General features: G+C 36.3%; 1 protein-coding gene across 15 annotated transcripts in view; it reads right to left on the reverse strand.

The window, feature by feature from the left end:
• Window positions 1–3802: 3802 nt before the first annotated feature.
• Window positions 3803–19922, reverse strand: part of fgfr2 (fibroblast growth factor receptor 2) — a 127079-nt gene continuing 110959 nt past the window's right edge. For 9 of the 15 annotated variants that reach the window (NM_001243006.1, NM_178303.3, NM_001243004.1 and 6 more), the window contains 4 exon segments: window positions 3803–6155; window positions 9707–9812; window positions 11613–11750; window positions 19059–19129. In NM_001243006.1, the coding sequence (NP_001229935.1) occupies window positions 5991–6155; window positions 9707–9812; window positions 11613–11750; window positions 19059–19129 (480 nt within the window). In that variant the 3' untranslated portion in view covers window positions 3803–5990. 15 annotated transcript variants of the gene reach the window in all.

Here is a 19922-nt window from a genome sequence, read left to right on the forward strand (position 1 = left end):
AAACAGAAAACTGACCCAGCTGGGGCTCAAACCAGTGACCTTCTTGCTGTGAGATAATCGTGCTACCCAATTGTAAATGTGTCACAACTTAAACTTAAACTGTGCGTACCCTGATATAAATCTATGTTTGGAATTCTAAAATGCATAGTGCGGCACAACGCTGAGCCGATGTGTGACCCCCCTTTAGGGATGGGGTTAGGTGAGTGCATTAAAAAGCATTGGATGCAGCTCAGATTGCACTTCACCAGGGGCCTCATGTACAAAGACTTGCATTGAATTAATACTAAAAAATTAGTAGCAGCTTTTTCCGTACGCTCTTAGAAATAAAGGTACATGAGCTGTCACTGGGGTGGTCCCTTTTCAAAAGGTACCCATTTGTACTTTAAGTGTCTATACTCGTACATCAAAAGTATTGCTTTGTACCTACAAATTTGAAAAGGGTACTAATTTGTACCCTTAAGGTATTAATATGGACCTTTTAGGTACACATGTGTACCTTTTAAAAAGGTCCCACCCCAGTGACAGCTCGCGTACCTCTATTTCTGTGAGTGTACACAGTAAAAAAAATCAAAAATACACAGAATCCCACGCATATTCTCTTTGTACATTCAAATTAACGTGAAACTGAGCGATCGTGCATGAGCGCAAAACCCTTCCCTGCCTCCTCCCCCTTATGAATATGGTATTGACTCCACTTTAGCAAAACTAAACAAAAAAGCAATGGCAAAAGCAAGCAAGAAGAGAAACGTCACAGAATGTGTATTGGAGGTGCTCCTATCGGAGGTAAACTGGAGAAAAACTGTTATTTGCAAGTTTGTCCTCCGTAATTAATAACAAAAGAAAAAAAATTGAGTGGGACAGTTTAGCTGACGTGGTTAACGCAGTGCGGTCTGAACATCGCACTGTGAGCGAATTAAAAAACAAATGGTTCGATGTAAAGGTGCAGGTTAAAAGGAAAACAGCGGCGCACCGTCAAAGTGTAGACCAAGCAGGCGGGGCAACAGGGGATGCTGAACTAACACCCTTTGAGGAGAGAGTTGCCTCAGTTGTGGGCGACACTTCACTGTCTGGAGTAGTATCCGTGTCTGTGGGAGACACAGAAGTATTAGAGGAACACTTTGTTAGGGCGGTATAGCAGCACCCCTCCACTCTTATCAAGGCAGCGCCACTGGCATTTTAGCTGCCCAATCGCCCGCTCTACAACTGACCAAGTGCAAGAGTGGGCATCATTGTATCTGTGTTCTTGGTCAGTTTGTGGGTTGTTGAGGGGGGTTAACAGCCATGTCTTTAATGGATAAGCGTGGTCTCCTGATATGCAGTTAAATAATTACGCTCAATAAAATAAAATAAAAATCTTAGCTGGAATAATATCTTTAAATACATCACTCACCAAGAAGCCATTCTTACACTCTGCCACCTTGGAGCCTCCTCGCTGTCTCTCTTTCCAAATTTGGACCCAACTCAGCACAGAACTCCAAGAGGACAGCTCTTGGAAATCTGAAATGGCTAATAAGCCAGTCATCATTGTGGGCCAGAAAATCAATGTGATCCCTAAAAAATGCATTCTCTTTGGATTCGACCGTTCACAATGTCCTTTAATAAGGGCAGCACTGCCATTGCCATACACTAAAGGTTGTATACATTTGCAAATGCTTTTATATATTCTAAATCACATAGTTGGGAATACAAAAAAAATTATTGTGTCAATTAACCCATTTTATTAATTATAAATGAACAGCAATGTTTTTCACATGTGTTGGTGCGATACTTTGTAGTGTGCAATCTAACATAATTGCCTCCATGAGCCACCAATGGAAATAAAATAAACACACAAAAGAAATGCACATACGCCAGACAGTTGGCGCAGACTAACTCACATTCTCATGTTAATTTCATCGTATAAATCGAAACATGAGCGTGAAACCTGCCGTACGCAAAGTTTTTGTGTGTACGCAGCGTTGATTCATGAGGCCCCAGGTCTGCATCCTGTCTAGCATAGACAGCCCTGAGTGAGAAACAGCCACTATGCTGCGACATAGACTTTGTAGATCCAACCTCCTTTGGAAAGTGTACAATCTCATTTGAATTTAAAGCCACAGTCACCAAAAGGGCGCAATTTGATGCCAAAGAGTTTTAAAGAGTTATAAAACATATTTGTGGGTTATACTGAGCTGAAACTTTACATACTCTAGGGACATCAGAGACTATTATACATCTTGTAAAAAGAGACATAATAGACAAAATAAATTAATATTTTAGCAAAAAATAAATATACATATTATAGATTTTTGGTCAGTTGTACCAATTTCCCAGAAAATGTTGATTTGATTTCATTCTTCTTCAATTTCCCATTTTTATTATTTAAATAATTACATTTGCACCTTAGCATGGAAACAATGCAATAGTCTTGCTGAAAAAAAAACTTTACAACTGCCTTTATTTCATCTGAGAAATATTGCTAAGTTACAAAGTGTGCTATCCATCTCAGATGCAGGAAAGCTAGTTCATGCTTTTATGACTTCTAGGCTGGATTACTGTAATGCTCTGTTTGCAGGCTGGCCAGCATCATCTATTAATAAACTTCAGCTAGTACAAAATGCAACTGCCAGAGTTCTTACCAGGTCTAGAAAATATGATCAAATCACCCCAATTTTATCCTCCTTACACTGGCTGCCTGTTAAGTTTCATTTTGAATTTAAAATAGTACTCCTCACCAATAAAGCTCTAAATAATCTAGCTCCTGTTTATCTAACCAACCTTCTGTCTCGCTACAATCCAACTCGCTCTTTAAGATCTCAAAACTCAGGGCTTCTGGTAGTACCTAGAATAGCAAAATCGAGTAAAGGAGGTCAAGCCTTCTCATTTATGGCTCCTAAACTCTGGAATAGCCTTCCTGATAATGTCCGAGGCTCAGACACACTCTCGCAGTTCAAAACTAGATTAAAAACTAAATCTTTTTAGTACAGCATACACTCAATGCATCTCTTATGATGCATGAATGTGCTCCACACAGATTTCTGCATCTCGTTTATATACAATATGAACAGCAGCTACGCTAATTATTCTCTTTATTCTCTGTTTCCACCTGGGGATACTTATCCCCAGACCCTCAGACTATTCAGCCCCACTGATTCGATCCAAGATCAGCGACGAGATGATGCCACGGTTTCTATAATTGTGGACCAGGCCGTATCCTGAGCAGCTACTGTGGTGGTCATGGAGGAGTGGAGAGCATGAGACTGATTCCTGTGACACTCCAGGGACAGACGAGTCTTCGCTGAGGTCCAGCTTCTCCAGGACCTAGACTGTAGCTCTGCACGAGAGCAGAGGAGAAATGGTTTTGCCCAACTGAGCCTGGTTTCTCTCAAGGTTTTTTAATTCTTCACTTTCGCATATTGGTGAAGGTTTTTCCTCTGTCGCCACTAGCTTGCATGGTTTAGGATCTGTAAAGCTGAGCATCCATGGATTTGCTCTTCAGTGTTTGGACTCTCAGTAGTGATTATTAAACCACACTGAACTGAGCTAAACTGAACTGACACTCTTTCAATTTACTATGATCTATTATGTAACGCTGCTTTGACACAATCTACATTGTAAAAGTACTGTAAAAATAAAGGTGAATTAAATTGAATTTTCCTTCTGAAATTACTAGTAGATTCTACAAATTATTCACGAGCAAACATAAAAGTAACATTACATGTAAAATTCTGAGGTAGAAAAACTGAAATAGTATTTTCATATAGTGAAGAACGAACACTGTTTTCTAAAGTCAGTGCAAAGCATAAAGACGAAGCACACCAAATAACATTTTTTCATCTTTAATTTTACAAATCAGTCAGGAACACTTGAGAACAACCTTATCTCAGTTGTTGTCTGGAAGAAAATGAAACACTTGAACGATTCATAATACTTTTGTGTTTTGAAAACTGACGTCATCTGAATGAATGAGCTGCTGCTGATGTGGGTGAAACTGCACGAAATATACTTCCAGTATTTTGTCAAATTTAAATGCAAACTGCAGTGTGTGAGAAAAAAAAACTGTCAGATAAAAACAACATCCTCTACTATAGAAAAGGGATTAGCTCACTATAAAAATATGTATGTTATTTTTGCATTTTAATTTACCATTCACATTTGTGTGTACATATTATATATATATAAAAAGAATTATTTGTAGCTGGTATCGAAAGATTTGCATTTCTTAGGCATATATATAGTTGAAGTCAAAATTATTAGCCCTTTTGTTTGTCTGTTTTTGCCTAATTTTTGTTTAATGGAAGAGTTTTTCCGACACATTTCTAAACATAATAGTTTTAATAATTCATTTCTAATAACTGATTTATTTTATCTGTATGATGACAGTAAATAATATTTGACTAGATATTTTTCAAGACACTTCTATACAGCTTAATGTGACATTAATTAGGTTAATTAGGTTATCTAGGCCAGTAAGGGTAATTAGGCAAGTAAGGGGCTAATAATTTTTACATTAAAATGGTGTTTAAAAAATTAAGAAGTGCTTTTATTCTAGCTGAAATAAAACAAATAAGAATTTCTCCAGAAGAAAAAATATTATCAGACATACTGTGAAAATTTCCTTGCTCTGTTAAACATAATTTGGGAAATATTTAAAAAAGAAACACAAATTCAGAGGGGGGCTAATAATTCTGACTTCAACTGTATTTATACATGTGAGAAATGCAAATCTTTCGATGCCAGCTACAAATAATTCTTTGTACCATTGTCTCAATGAAATGTCATTTTAAATTACAACATAAACATTATGAATCATTGTTTCTACTGTCATCATTAATAGTATTATCTCTTTATTATTTTGATCTTTTTTAATTAATTTGATTCTTTTTTTAAACATAAGTCAATAAATTAACATGCTATCTCGTTCCCTGAAAACCAAAACGTGACTGTTATGCAGGACCGACATTAAAACCTCTCCATGTCTGGATTTAAACCAACACGAACCATTTGAAACATGCGCTAGAAAAGCTGCACTGTGGCTTTTAGTCCATGTTTGTTAGTTTTGAGGTCATCTGAACGCTAGCAAAGTGATAACTTCCTGTTTAACAGGAAACACACTGCACTTCTCAAGCCATTTCATGGAGTCTTTAATCTCGAATCCTGCAGTAAATGTGTGAATGAACATCTGGGAATGTAATAGAAACATCTCGATGTGTCCATTTCTGAGGAACAGTGGGGGGGAAAGGGAGGAATTGTTCGGAAGTCCATACAAAAAATAATTCATTGTAAATATATAATATATATATTTTTACATATTTGAATATATTTACAAATATACCCAGCACTATATACCATGTATTAACTTTGTTTACTCAATAAGAATAACTGCTTGGGCTTATTGTACGATAACTGTGTTATCACTGTAAAAGTGGAGCATTTTTAAAAAATAAAAACACTTTTAAAAAATCATCCGGAGGCAGTGTTATGTTTTCTACTTCTTCTTCTTCTTCCTCTTCTGTTAGTTGTATTGTGTTTGTTTCCTATTTTCTCCTTTATCGTCTCAGTTTTAAGAGTTCTGTTTGTGTCTCTTGGGAAAACGCAGACTCCTGGAATGCCGAGCAATGGAATGATATCAAGAATTCCAACAAAAACGGAAAATAAACGAAAAAGAGGTGGGCCCTTGCGTACAGTCACTTTCCTTGAGGCCTCATCCTCTTTTTAAGAGCTTGGTCACGTGTTTTTGTGCGCACAAGTGTGTGTTTCCACTAAAAAGAAAAATCTAAAATAAAAATCACCTGCGCTTTTGCACACTTCAGTTGTTTATTCCTGTAAAAGCAGCACTGCTGGCGTCTCCGTCTCTCTAGGCTCACTCCTAAAGTCCAGCGGGAGCATTGCGAGGAGTCCGGAGTCAGCATCGGGATCTGATTGGGAAGTAACTGTGGGGAAAGTCTCAGTGTTTTTGAGAACTGGAGGTGTAGCTTGGATGTGGTGCGTTTTGAGAACGTTGGAGAGGCTCATGTTTTTATGCCGCCGTTGATGTGCTGGTATTTGGGAAGGCAGGGCTCGTCCGCTAAGGGATCATGGGAAAATACGGAGTCGTCTCCGGAGGAGCAGGAGCTGCGTGTGTCGGGGAAGCTGGGAGAGTATTGCTCCACCGGGGCACACAGGTCCAGATATTCCTGCAGACACAAAGACGACATGATTAATTCAGGATCAATCTGGATATACAGTTGAAATTATTTGCCCTCCTGATTTTTTTCTTCCCAAATGATGTTTAACGGAGCAAGGAATTTTTCACAGTATTTCCTATAATATTTTTTCTTCTGGAGAAAGTCTTATCTGTTTTATTTCGGCAAGAATAAAAGCAGTTTTTGCATTTTAAAAAACATCTTAAGGTCATTGTTATTAGCCTCCTTAAGCGATCTCTTTTTTATTGTCTACAGAACAAACCATTGTTATACAATAATTTCCCTAACCTAATTAACCTAGTTAAGCCTTTTAATCTCACTTTAAGCTGAATACTAGTATCCTAAAAAAATTCTAGTCAAATATTATGAACTGTCATCACGGCAAAGACAAAAGAAATTACTTATTTAAAAAATTATGTTTAAAAAATTTCTCCGTTAAAAAGCACTTTGGAAATATTTGAAAAATAATTAAAATTCACATTTAAAAAAAGTCTCTTCAGATAAAAACTGTTGTCTCATTACATTCAAAATAGGGCACTGCAAAAGTATGTGTTCGTAACAATGAAAAAGTCAGTCTGATCAACTGCATGAATCCATACTTAAGTAAATTAAAGTTAAAAATAATAATCTTACTCAACCTTAACAGTAGTGAATATAATTAAACTATTATTCATACCTCAAATATTTATCGCTAAGGTTCACCAGCAGCAACACTGATACAAGCAACTTCCTTACAAATAAAGTGAACTCAACCATTCAAATAATGAGTCCAAGTTTAACCAGAGTCGATCTCCTTCAAAACATCAAGTCTAACCAATATGTGGTTATCGAATTCCAGTGAATCAGTAACAGAATGGGACCACACCTGAATTCATATCTATCCGCATAAACACATACGACCAAAAAAATGTACAAAAGCACTTTTTCCCCCTGGTTCATACCTCAAACAAAATTGGAGCCATTTTCTTCTTTGTGGCTGGGACTGAACTATTTGACTAGAGGAAGGGGGGTGAGGGCTGGTAGGTTGTGGAAAATGATCAACTGCATGATTCTGATCAACTGCATGAACACACGCTGAGGTATTAATATAACAATAATCTTACTCAACAGTAGTGTATATAATTAAACTATTGGCCTATTCATACCTCAAATATTGACCGATATGGTTCACCAGCAGTAACACTGATCTACAAGCAACTTCCTTACAAATAAAGTGAACTCAACCATTCAGATATTGAATCCAAGTTTAACCAGAGTCGATCTCCTTCAAAACGTCATGTCTAACCAATATTTGGTGGGGACTGAACCATTTGACCAGAGGAAGAGGGGGGTTTTAGGTTGCTGAAATTGATCAACTGCATGATTACGATTAACTGAATGAATCCAAGCTGAGGAATTAAAATAATAATAATAATCTTACCTCACCTGAATGGTAGTGTAGATAATTTAACTATTAAACTATTCATACCTTAAATATGTACCGCTAAGGTTCACCAGGGGTTAGGTTGTTGAAAATGATCAACTGCGTGATTCTGATCAACTATATGAACACACGCTGAGGTATTAAAATAATAATAATCTTACTCAACAGTAGTGTATATAATTAAACTATTGGCCTATTCATACCTCAAATATTTATCGCTAAGGTTCACCAGCAGCAACACTGATACAAGCAACTTCCTTACAAATAAAGTGAACTCAACCTTTCAGATATTGAATCCAAGTTTAACCAGAGTCGATCTCCTTCAAAACGTCAAGTCTAACCAATATTTGGTGGGGACTGAACCATTTGACGAGAGGAAGAGGGGGGTTTTAGGTTGCTGAAATTGATTAACTGCATGATTACGATTAACTAAATGAATCCAAGCTGAGGAATTAAAATAATAATAATAATAATCTTACCTTAGCTGAATGGTAGTGTAGATAATTTAACTATTAAACTATTCATACCTTAAATATGTACCGATAAGGTTCACCAGGGGTTAGGTTGTGAAAAATGATCAACTGCGTGATTCTGATCAACTGCATGAACACATGCTGAGGTATTAAAATAATAATAATCTTACTCAACAGTAGTGTATATAATTAAACTATTGGCCTATTCATACCTCAAATATTGACCGCTAAGGTTCACCAGCAGTAACACTGATCTAAATGCAACTTCCTTACAAATAAAGTGAACTCAACCATTCAGATATTGAATCCAAGTTTAACCAGAGTCGATCTCCTTCAAAACGTCAAGTCTAACCAATATTTGGTGGGTACTGAACCATTTGACAAAAGGGAGAGGGGGGTTTTAGGTTGCTGAAATTGATCAACTGCATGAATCCAAGCTGAGGAATTAAAATAATAATAATAATCTTACCTTACCTGAACGGTAGTGTATATAATTTAACTATTAGCCTATTCATACCTCAAATATGTACCGCTAAGGTTCACCGGTGGTAACACTGATCTACAAGCAACCATTCAGTTATTGAATCCAAGTTTAACCAGAGTCGATGTCCTTCAAAACGTCAAGTCTAGCCCATATTTGGTGGGGACTGAACCATTTGACGAGAGGAAGAGGGGGGTTTTAGGTTGCTGTAATTAGTCAACTGCATGATTCTGATCAACTGAATGAATCCAAGCTGAGGTATAAAAATAATAATAATCTTACTGTACCTGAATGGGAGTGTATGTAATTCAACTATTAGCCTATTCATACCTCAAATATGTACCGCTAAGTTTCACCAGTGGTAACACTGATCTACAAGCAACTATCAAATATTGAATCCAAGTTTAGCCATAATCAAAACCTCAAGTCTAACCAATATTTGGTTATCGAATTCCAGTGAATCAGTAAAAGAAGGGACCACACCTGAAACTCATATCTATCCGCATGAACACATACGACCAAAAAAATGTTTGTTTTTTTCCTGGTTCATTCCTCAGACAAAAATGGAGCCATTTTCTTCTTTGTGGCTGGGACTGAACTATTTGACTAGAGGAAGAGGGGGGTTTTAGGTTGCTGAAAATGAGTGTTGGATTGAACTCTCGCTGCTCAACACAAGGCAGCTCACATTACTAAAGACCTTCACATCTGTGAGCAGTTTAAGACGAGGGGGGAGAGAAAGCAGAGGCACTTTATTACATTTCGAAAGTTCAAAACGCCGGCGCTTTTGGCATCATCTCGCTTCCACGGCTCAATCCCCCATTTCGACAAGTTCTGACAGATTTCCATCCCTCAATCGGCCGCAAGGATATCGCGGATGACAGCTAGTGAATGGGGAAAAAAATCATCTAGTAGGGATTGATCTGACAATTGAGCAACGCTAACACAATGACCGGTGAAAGCCTGGATGAAATCAAGCGCGTGCAACACTCGACCTGCATGCTGACCGTAAAAACCGTTCAACTTCCTGTTGCGAAATATTGCAAACCGGAGCCAGTGTTGGCACAGTCTGATGAATCACAGAGCTATAGGGAAAGTGCGAATGCTTTTAAGTGTGTTTATGCATGCATCTTTGTGTGTGGTGTATGTGAATGCTTGCTGGCTTCACCTCGTTGGTTGCCAGAGTGAGAATGCGGTCCAGATCCTCCACCAACTGCTTGAATGTGGGTCTGTGGGAGGAGATGGCATGCCAGCAGTCCTTCATCATCATGTACCTGTGAAACAAAACACCATCACATCATGTTTGTATTTATTTACTCGTATGCTCTGTGTAAATCATGTGTGACGAAATCGTTTGCGTAATCAGACATGCACAGACCAGTCTCTGTGTGTGTGTGCAGATTCACTGAGAGAGCGAGAGAGAGTTTTGAGCAGTGGTGGAGAATAAATTAGTATTTTAACTTTACTATTGTGCATAAATACATAGTTTAAGTATATATTTATATTTATGTGTGTTCACTTACCGGCCACTTTATTAGGTACACCTGCCCAACTACTCTTTAATGTAAATTTCTAATGAGCCAATCACATGGCAGCAATTCAATGCATTTAGGCATGCAGATGTGGTCTAGATGATCTGCTGCAATTCAATCCGAGCATCAGAATGGGGAAGAAAGGTGATTTAAGGGGTTGTTATGGTTGTTGGTGCTAGACGGGTTGGTCTGAGTATTTCAGAAACTGCTGATCTACTGGGATTTTCACGCACAACCATCTCTAGGTTTTACAGAGAATGGTCTCAAAACAAATAAAATATCCAGGGAGCAGCAGTTCTGTGGGCGCAAATGCCTTGTTGATGCCAGAGGTCAGAGGAGAATGGCCAGACTGGTTTCAGCTGATAAAAAGGCAACAGTAACTCAAATAACCACTCGTTACAACCGAGGTCTGCAGGAGAGTATCTCTGAACGCACCACACTTCTAACCTTGAGGCAGATGGACTACAGCAGCAAAAGACCACACTGGGTGCCACTCCTGTCAGCTAAGAACAGGAAACTGAGGCTACAATTAGCACAGGCTCACCAAAATTGGACAATAGAAGATTAGAAAGACGCTGCCTGGTCTGATGAGTCTCGATTTCTGCTTTGACATTCAGATGGTCGGGTCAGAATTTGGCATCAACAACATGAAAGCATGAATGCATCCTGCCTTGAATCAACGGTTCAGGCTGGTGGTGGTGTAATGGTGTGGGGTATATTTTTTTGGCACACTTTGGGCTCATTAGTATCAAATGAGCATCGTGTCAACACCACAGCCTACCTGAGTATTGCTGCTGACCATGTTCATCCTTTTATGACCACAGTGTACCCATCTTCTGATGGCTACTTCCAGCAAGATAACGCGCCATGTCATAAAGCGTGAATCATCTCAGACTAGTTACTTTAAAATGACGATGAGTTCACTGTACTCAAATGACCTCTACAGTCACCAAATCTCAATCCAATAGAGCACCTTTGAGATGTGGTGGAACGGAAGATTCGCATTATGCATGTGCAGCCGACAAATCTGCAGCAACTGCGTGATGCTGTCAAGTCAATAGGGAGCAAAATCTCGGAGGGATATTTTCAGCACCTTGTTGAATCTATGCCACGAAGGATTAAAGCAGTTCTGAAGGCAAAAAAAAAGGGTCCAACCAGGTGTACCCAATAAAGTGGCCGGTAAGTGTGTGTGTGTGTGTGTGTGTGTGTGTGTGTGTGTGTGTGTGTGTGAGTGTGTGTGTGTGTATATATATATATGACACAAATATAGCTAAATTCAGAAATTCTCACCATTTACTTACACTCAAGTGGTTCTAAACTTGCATGAATTTCTTTTTTTTCTGTTAAACGCAACATGATATTGTGAAAAAACAGCCATTGGCAACTAGGGTTTCTCAGTTGTGTTTAGCAGAAAAAAATCTAACAAAATCAAACCGGTCTGTGACGATGAGTAAATGTAGTGAATTTCCATTTTTGGGTGAACTATCCCTTCATCAAACTGTGTATCATAAAATCTGTGTAGCAAAAGTGATGAGCACTCACAACTCATTGGTGCAGTTAGCAGGTTTGTCCATGCGATGACCCTCTTTTAATAGTTTAAAGAGCTCCTCGACAGGTATTCCAGGATACGGAGAACCGCCGAGAGTGAAGATCTCCCACATTAAAACCCCAAACGACCAGCTGGAAGAGACAAAAAAACACACACACACAGATGAGATCATTTTACCAGTGCGACACACAGCAAACACTTGTGCTTCAGATGACACTTTCAATCCATGTTTAGACTGTAAACAGTTAAGCCTTTAATGCAGTTATTCGCCGTCAAAGGGAGCAACAGACTCCAGTCTCCTATGTGGTACCATCTCCAAAAATTTGGATGAGGACTAAACCATGTAATGAAGCCTTTCCAAAAAAGAAATCTTAATATAATTGTTGGCGCTAACAACGCAGTAGCTGTTAACGCCTCAATGGAGTCTTTCTGCAAAGTTACTCAGATTGTAGGACGACTCAAATGGCTCTGGACTCTCAAAGCTGGCTTTTGTCCTCCTCGAAACGCTACAATGACACATATTGTCCTGCCAAAACAAACATTAGCGAAAGCCACAGGAAACTGCTAGCATCTAAAGGGTGGAAGATTGTAGCGGCGAAGGATTTTTCAACACATGCCAATTCCATGTAGCTTCATCTAAGATGAGGAGGGGGGAAATAAAACACACAAATGATGATGATAAGAGTTTCCACAGAGGGTTTCTGACCTTTGACTCAAGAAAAAAGCTTCCCAAAATAGTCTCCAGTAATTGATTCACTGATTCAAATGATCTGTTTAGAGTGAGTTTCCGGTTAATGATTCACTGATTCAAATGCTCTGTTCAGAGTGAGTCTCTGGTTAATGATTCACTGATTCAAATGATCTCTTCAGATTGACTCTCTGGTTAATGATTCACTGATTCAAATGCTCTGTTCAGAGTGAGTATCCAGTAAAAGAAAATACTGATTTCAATTATTTGTTCAAAGTGAGTCTCCGGTAAATGATTCACTGATTCAAATTCTCTGCTTAGACAGAGTTTTCAGTTAATGACTCACTGACTCAAATGATCTGTTCAAAGTGAGTCTCCAATAAATGATTCAATTATTCAAATGCTCTGTTCAGACTGAGTCTTTTGTCAATAATTCACTGATTCAAATGATCTGTTCAAAGTGATTTTCCATTAAATTATTCACTGATTTGGATGATCTGTTTATAGCAAATCTCTAGTTAATGATTCACTGATTCAAATGATCTGTTTAAAGTGAGTTTTCAAAAAATAAATCACTGATTCAAATGATCTGTTCAGAGAGAGTCTTCAGTAAATTATTTACTGATTCAAATGATCTGTTCAAAATGATTCTCCATTAAATGATTCACTGATTCATATAATCTGATTAGAGTGAGTCTACAGTAAATGATTCACTGATGAAAATGATCTGTTCAGAGTGAGTCTTCAGTAAATGATTCACTGAATCAAATGATCTTTTTAGAGTGAGTCTTCAGTAAATTATTCACTGATTTAAATTATCTGTTTAAAGTGAGTGTTCGGTAATTACTTCACTGATTCAAATGATCCGTTCAGAGTGAGTCTTCAGCAAATTATTCACTGATTCTAATGATCTTTTCAAACTTCAAACTCACTGAGACAAATGATTCACTGATTCAAATGTTCTGTTCAGAGTGAGTCTCCAGTAAATGATCCACTGATTCAAATGTTCTGTTTAGAGTGAGTCTAAAGTAAATGATTCACAGGTTTCCACAAACTGATCTGAATGTGGTTGAGCGCATGAATGAGGTTTCACTTGAATTATCAGTTTTTGGAGTTATTAGAGAAACTAGCATCCAGCGGGTGGAGGATTGTACCGGTGAAGGATTTTTCAACACATGCCAATTCTGTGTTGCTTCATCTAAGATGAGGAGGGGGGAAATAAAACACACAAATGATGATGATAAGAGTTTCCACAGAGGGTTTCTGACCTTTGACTCCTCGTATGCAAGTTAAAAAAAGCTTCCCAAAATAGGCCAGCAGAGATACAGAGCCTTATCATTAGCAAAAAGCTTGTATTTATCCTGCTGAGCTGCATTTCACAATAAATAGATAGAGCTGACGTCAAAATTATTCGCCGTCTTGTGACCTTTGTATTCTTTTTCAAATACTTTCCAAGTGATGTTTAACAGAGCAAGAAAACGTTCACAGTATTTCCTATAATTTAAAAAAAAAAAATTACATTCTGCATGAAGACAATGTGCTTGATTGTTAGAAATACTGCCATAAAATAAATAAAAAAATAAACTAAATAATATACAAATAAAAAAATTAAATTAAATAAAATTGTAGAAAAATGAGTAAATCACAATCTGCATGAAGGCAATGTGCTTGATTGTTAGAAATACTGCCATAAAATAAATACAACAATAAAAAAAAAATAAATACAATAAATAAAATAAATAAAAAAATTAATAAAAACAAAACAAAATAAAAAAATAAATTTAGAATAAAATAAAATATATTAGAATTGTATAAATAAAAATAAATTACGTTCTGCATGAAGGAAATGTGCTTGATTGTTAGAAATAATGAAATAAAATAAAAAATGTAATTAAAAATAAATTAATTAAAAAATAAATTAAAACCAAATAAAATAGTTTAAAATAAATTGCATTAAATTAATAAATTTAATATATTTTAATAAAAAATAAAAATAAAATAGAATTGTAGAAATAAAATAAATTACATTCTACATGAAGACAATGTGCTTGATTGTTAGAAATACTGCCATAAATAAAATAAAATAAAATAAAATAAAATAAAATAAAATAAAATAAAATTAAATAAAATTAAATTAAATAAAATTAAATTAAATTAAATTAAATTAAATTAAATTAAATTAAGAAATAAAAGGCTAGGACTGGTTAAACCTGGACTGCTGTATAATAGTCTAGGTTTAACTGTATGCTGTATAACTGTATAAATTGAAAGGCTGATGGCTTTTTATTTGCATGTTTTTTTTATGTAACTATTAAATATTACGTGTATATTAAATATATCATAAGTTAAACACAATTTTTTAATCTTCTGTAGGTTATGGATTAAATACGGTAAATCTAATAGTTCAATAACATATAAAACTACCCTCTCATTGTCTCGCGACCCCCACTCTTAGAACCACTGCTCTACAGAACAAACCATCATCACATCACTTGCCAAACTGCTCTAATTAACCTTGTAAAGCCTTTAAAGACAATTTAAGCTGAGTTCTAGTATCTTCAAAAATATCTAGTCAAATATTATGTGCTGTCATTTTGGCAAAGGTAAAAGAAATCAGTTATTAGAAATGAGTTATTAAACTATTGTTTAGAAATGTGTCAAAAAAAATCCATTAAACAGAAAAAATATATATAGGGATCTAATAATTTTGACTTCAACTCAATATCTATACAGTAGCTTTCAATATATAGCTTTCTAAATGAAAAATCTTTGATTGTTTTGAGTTACAAAGGAGTGATTTTCCGCTGATCTTCTTTCCTGCTGACCCGCAGTGGTCACAACACACAAAGCAAAGCATTAGGACTCTGCTTTGGTTTACTCCTGCGGTTCACCCTCTGTGTGTTTGTTTATATAATCATCTGCCCTGTTTGTCTTCTTCTGCTCTTTATCTAGCGCTGCATCTTCTCTGACATGTTTGCCAAATTTATCATCTCTATTCAGTCAGGCCATGTAACTGTGGCTCACCTCCTCATGATCAATCACTCACGCTGAGAGCACACACTGGGTCACCACAGTGCCCTCTTGAACCCAAATGCCTTAATGTGATAGGCTGAAAATGACTTGTGTGCGAGTGATATTGAGTAGTTGTATAAGAGACATTGCTTAATGGGTGAACGTCAGAAATAAATATTCAGGACAGCTCAAATATAAGAATATATGTACAAATAAATAAATAAATAAATAAATAAATAAATAGATAAATAAATAAATAAGCTAGGTGTCAAATTAAAATTAAATTAAAAATAAAAATAAATGAAAATTAACAAAATACAAACAAAATAATAAATTAAATTAATAAAAATAAAATTAACAAACAAACCAACAAAAAATAACTAAATTAAACAAAAAAATCTATTTAATAAAATTAACAAATACAATAAAATCAACAAACAAATAAAACAAACAAACAAACAATTAAATTAAATTAAATCAAGTAAAAAATGTTTTAAATAAAACAAAAAAAACTAAAAAAATAAAATAAAATGAAACCCAAACAAACAAACAAAACATAAAATTAAATTAAATTAAATTAAACAAATGAAATAAAATAAAACAAAACAAAATAAAACAAAATAAACCAACAAAAATGAAATGAAATTAAATTAAAAACAAACAAACAAAAATAAACTTAAATAAACAAATAAAATACAAACAAACAAAATATAAAATACAATAAAATTTAATTCAATTAAACAAGCAAATAATAATAAAGTAAAGTAAAGTAAAGTAAAATAAAATACAGTAAAATAAAATAAATTACAGTAAAATAAAATACAGTGAAATGAAAAATCCCAGATCTTATAACAGACCTTGCTTGGAAATATTTAAAAATGAACAAATGCAAATAAATTTTTAAAGAAAAAATGAAATAAATTACATTACCCATAAAGAGAATGTGCTTGATTGTCAAAAATAATGCTATAAAATAATATTAAATAAAAAAATGTATTGAATGTTTATATATAGGGTCACATTTTTATCTGGACAGTTTTCTTAACAATTTCTGATCATTTATAATGATAAAAAGTTAAAAGGGCAAACACCCATCTCCAATCTAACATAGCTGTACTTGCATAGGACTGGATGAACCTCAACCATAAAAGCCATAAGGAAATTCATCCATATTTCAATTTTTGCAAGCTCTGCAGCCTCTATCAGCCCATTCCCCTTGGGTCTTGTTTGTCAAAACATGTCGATTTTATTATAATTTGATGTATTAATGTAATCTGATGTCATGTATAGATTGTGTCTGTTTCTCAGCCAATCAAAGAGCTCAGAACCTTCGCGACCGATGATTCAAGCTCCAAAAACAAAAGATTAGAGCGTTTGCCATCAATAAGGGTCTCTTATTTATTGATCTGCACGGCCCACACAAAGAGCAGATAAAAGACCTGCAAGAGATTACACAGCACACTTACCGCATATATCATTAGGGGTGGACAGCATGACCAAAATCTTAGATGATAATATCTGTTTTCCTACATTCCAAACGCTCTCCAAATTGAATTTTTAAAGATGGATGCGGACCAAAAGATCACTTTATTCCCAACGAATGGAGAAATGAATGGATGCAACAGAAACATCGAAATGTCTTTCTGAAGTTGCATGAAAAAAAAATCCAACATTTATTAATTTTCCTTCGGATTAGTCCCTTATTTATCAGGGGTCACCACAGTGGAATGAACCACTAACTATTCCAGCATATGTTTTACACAGTGGATACCCTTCCGGCTGCAACCTAGTGCTGGGAAACACCCATACACACACACACACACACACAAAAAAAAAAGAAAAAAAAAAAGAAAACAAATATAGAAAGACTGCAGACCTGCATGAAAAATCCACCATGCACCAAAGCGTAACATCCGGTCCGTTTCATCTCTTTGAGTAAAAACGTAAGCTTCAAAATGCAAGGAAACAAGCATGCATTAGCGGATAAATGCAAACACAGATGACAGAAAACAGGATTATTTGACTCTATGGAAAATAAAAGAAAGGGTAGAGACTTTCCAAAAGTTCTGAAGAAGAAGAAGAAAAAACAATGTCGGACAGAGGAGTGTGACGGGACAAAGTGAAGGGGAAGACGGAGGGCATTTCCGCGAGGTGCGAGTCAGGCCCGTCTGAAGAGCTTTGAAGCTGCGCAGATTAGTAACACAGCACTGGTCGCAAGTCGAGCGTGAAATCTCTTGCTTTTTCTGTGCAGCGCTGGCCGCGAACAGCCCTTCTTCTTTCTCTGCCTGACAAAAACACTTCCTTGACCCTCCATCACTCTGTTTTTACTTTTTTTTCCCCTTCCAGATCTAAAACAATCCCCTGAACTCACCTGCCAGCATTTCCTATTCATTCTTAAATCACTCGCTTTAAACAAACACACAGAGACTCCGATCTCAGTAGAAGAGCTCTCTCTCCGAATCTCCGAATCTTTTTACCAGTCTCTTTCCAGCAGACACACAACATCATAAGTAGGGTTGTAACGGTATGAATTTTTCACGGTATGATAATCGTCTAAAACAATACCACGGTTTGACGGTTTCGCGGTATACGGTATGTTACAAATGTTACAAAATATTAGAACAGTGAAGCAAATTTGACTTTTTCCAAATAATATATTTTTAGTTACTATAAACAACACCACTTACAATGAACAAATAAAAATAAGAAAATAATAAATAATGTGTCAAAGTCCAAATAAAGTCCAAGTAAACATGGTGCAAATCCTCAGTAAAAAAATAGATATAAATATTTACTATACTATAAATAGTTACATAACGAAACTAGATTCAATATGGAACATCCTTAGGTTTTATGTGCCAGCATGGATATGGTTGTCTGTGGATATGGGTTTGGATATGGTTGTCTGCAATGCAGACAAACAGCTGCACCTTCATTTGCGTCTTTTGAAAACAGCAAGAGCAGCAGTTCGTCTTTGCTGTGTCACTGTTTTGTCATGTTTCTGTGCTGCTGTGCATGCAAAAGTACTTAGTATGAGAATTATTTCATGAAAAACTTTTTTTTTTTGCGTTTTATTTAGCCGCGCATAAATGTATGCCTATCTCTCATTCCGTGTTGTTCAAAAAGCTTGGTCCACAAACAAAAGCGAAACCTATGCTTATTGGTTGTGATATAGCGAGTTTGAACCAATCTGGGCATGGAGGAGGGACAATGCATCAATGTATCATGTCTGATTTGTCCGGAGACAAAGTGACGAGCGTTTCTTTGTCAAATCAGCGTTGTCAAATGTTGATGACGTAACCGCACTGATTCCGGAGCCTCTGAAAGTCCGCGAATGTTATGTGATACAGCACTGAGATTCTCTTCTTTATGCCAATCTTTGAATTGTATGAATCGGATCAGCGGATCAAAAGTTATTAAACATTTAAGAGCAATACTTATTTTTAGCCGCGGGCGGCTGTCTCGGTCTTTAAGGGTTAAAACCGTTGATATGCAATTGTTCATGGTATGATAATCGTGCACGTTCAAATCGTGGTAAACCGTCATACCGGTATATTGTTACAACCCTAATCATAAGGCATTAATATTAGGCTAGATTTAGGTTGTGACGTCAGGTGACCAAAATTCAATGTCTAGCCAGCGTCTGTACAGGGTTACAGAAATCTATGCCCCCCCCCCCCCCCCCATTATTTGTGCTTTTTAAAACCAGCAATGAAAATGGCACAAAAGTTTGACTTACACGTCACTCTGGTGTGTATAAACTCGGTCGAACAGTGCTTCTGGAGCCATCCATTTCACAGGCAGACGACCCTACAGACATGACACAAAAAGAAAAGGTCAGAGACGGTCAGCAGACACACAACAAAATCCACACACAAACACACTGACACACACATCTTCATCTGTGCGAGAGCCTTGTTAGCCTGGAATTTCATTACGGCCCAGATAGCCAATAATGATTGGGAATTAAATGCTGCTGGGATGCCTCTCAAAACTCTTAATTTCCCTCAGGAGTCGTTGCGAGCTTATAAATCGAGGCGAGTGGAGAAGATACGAGAGTCAATGGCATTTGGAGAGTTTGAGTTCACAATCTTCTGGCTCGCAGGGTTGTGTTTAGGCAGAGCTGAACTAGTGTAATTGAATCTAACCCCAGCCATTAATCAGTCATCAGTATCGCTCAATCTGAGCTGTTTTAATAATGCCTATAATAAACTATGTTACAAATATTCGTGGCCAGATCTCGGTGACCTTGATAAGAGCTGAGAAATAAATCTGGAGTAAATCTGATGGATGAAGTTTGGAATAGTTGCTGCTAACATTTGATTTTCTGTCGCTAAGTCAAGTTATATCAGTTGCTGTTTTGTGAAACACAGTAACTGGTTTTCCACCTAACCAGCATAAATAACCAGTAAAAATGCTGCACAACAAGAAGGGATAAAGTTAACTTATTAGTTGGTAAAAATTTAAGTGGATAGAACATAAAACAATTAAGCTGTGCCCCCCAAAATACTTAAGAATTGTGTTGTTTCAGCTCATTTTAAATAAGTAGGTTAAACAAACAGCAAACGTACTGTTTTGAGAGAATAAGACTAGAAATGTATAT

Source organism: Danio rerio, chromosome 13, assembly GCF_052040795.2.
Source record: "Danio rerio strain M-AB ecotype USA chromosome 13, GRCz13ab, whole genome shotgun sequence".
NCBI lineage: Eukaryota > Metazoa > Chordata > Actinopteri > Cypriniformes > Danionidae > Danio > Danio rerio.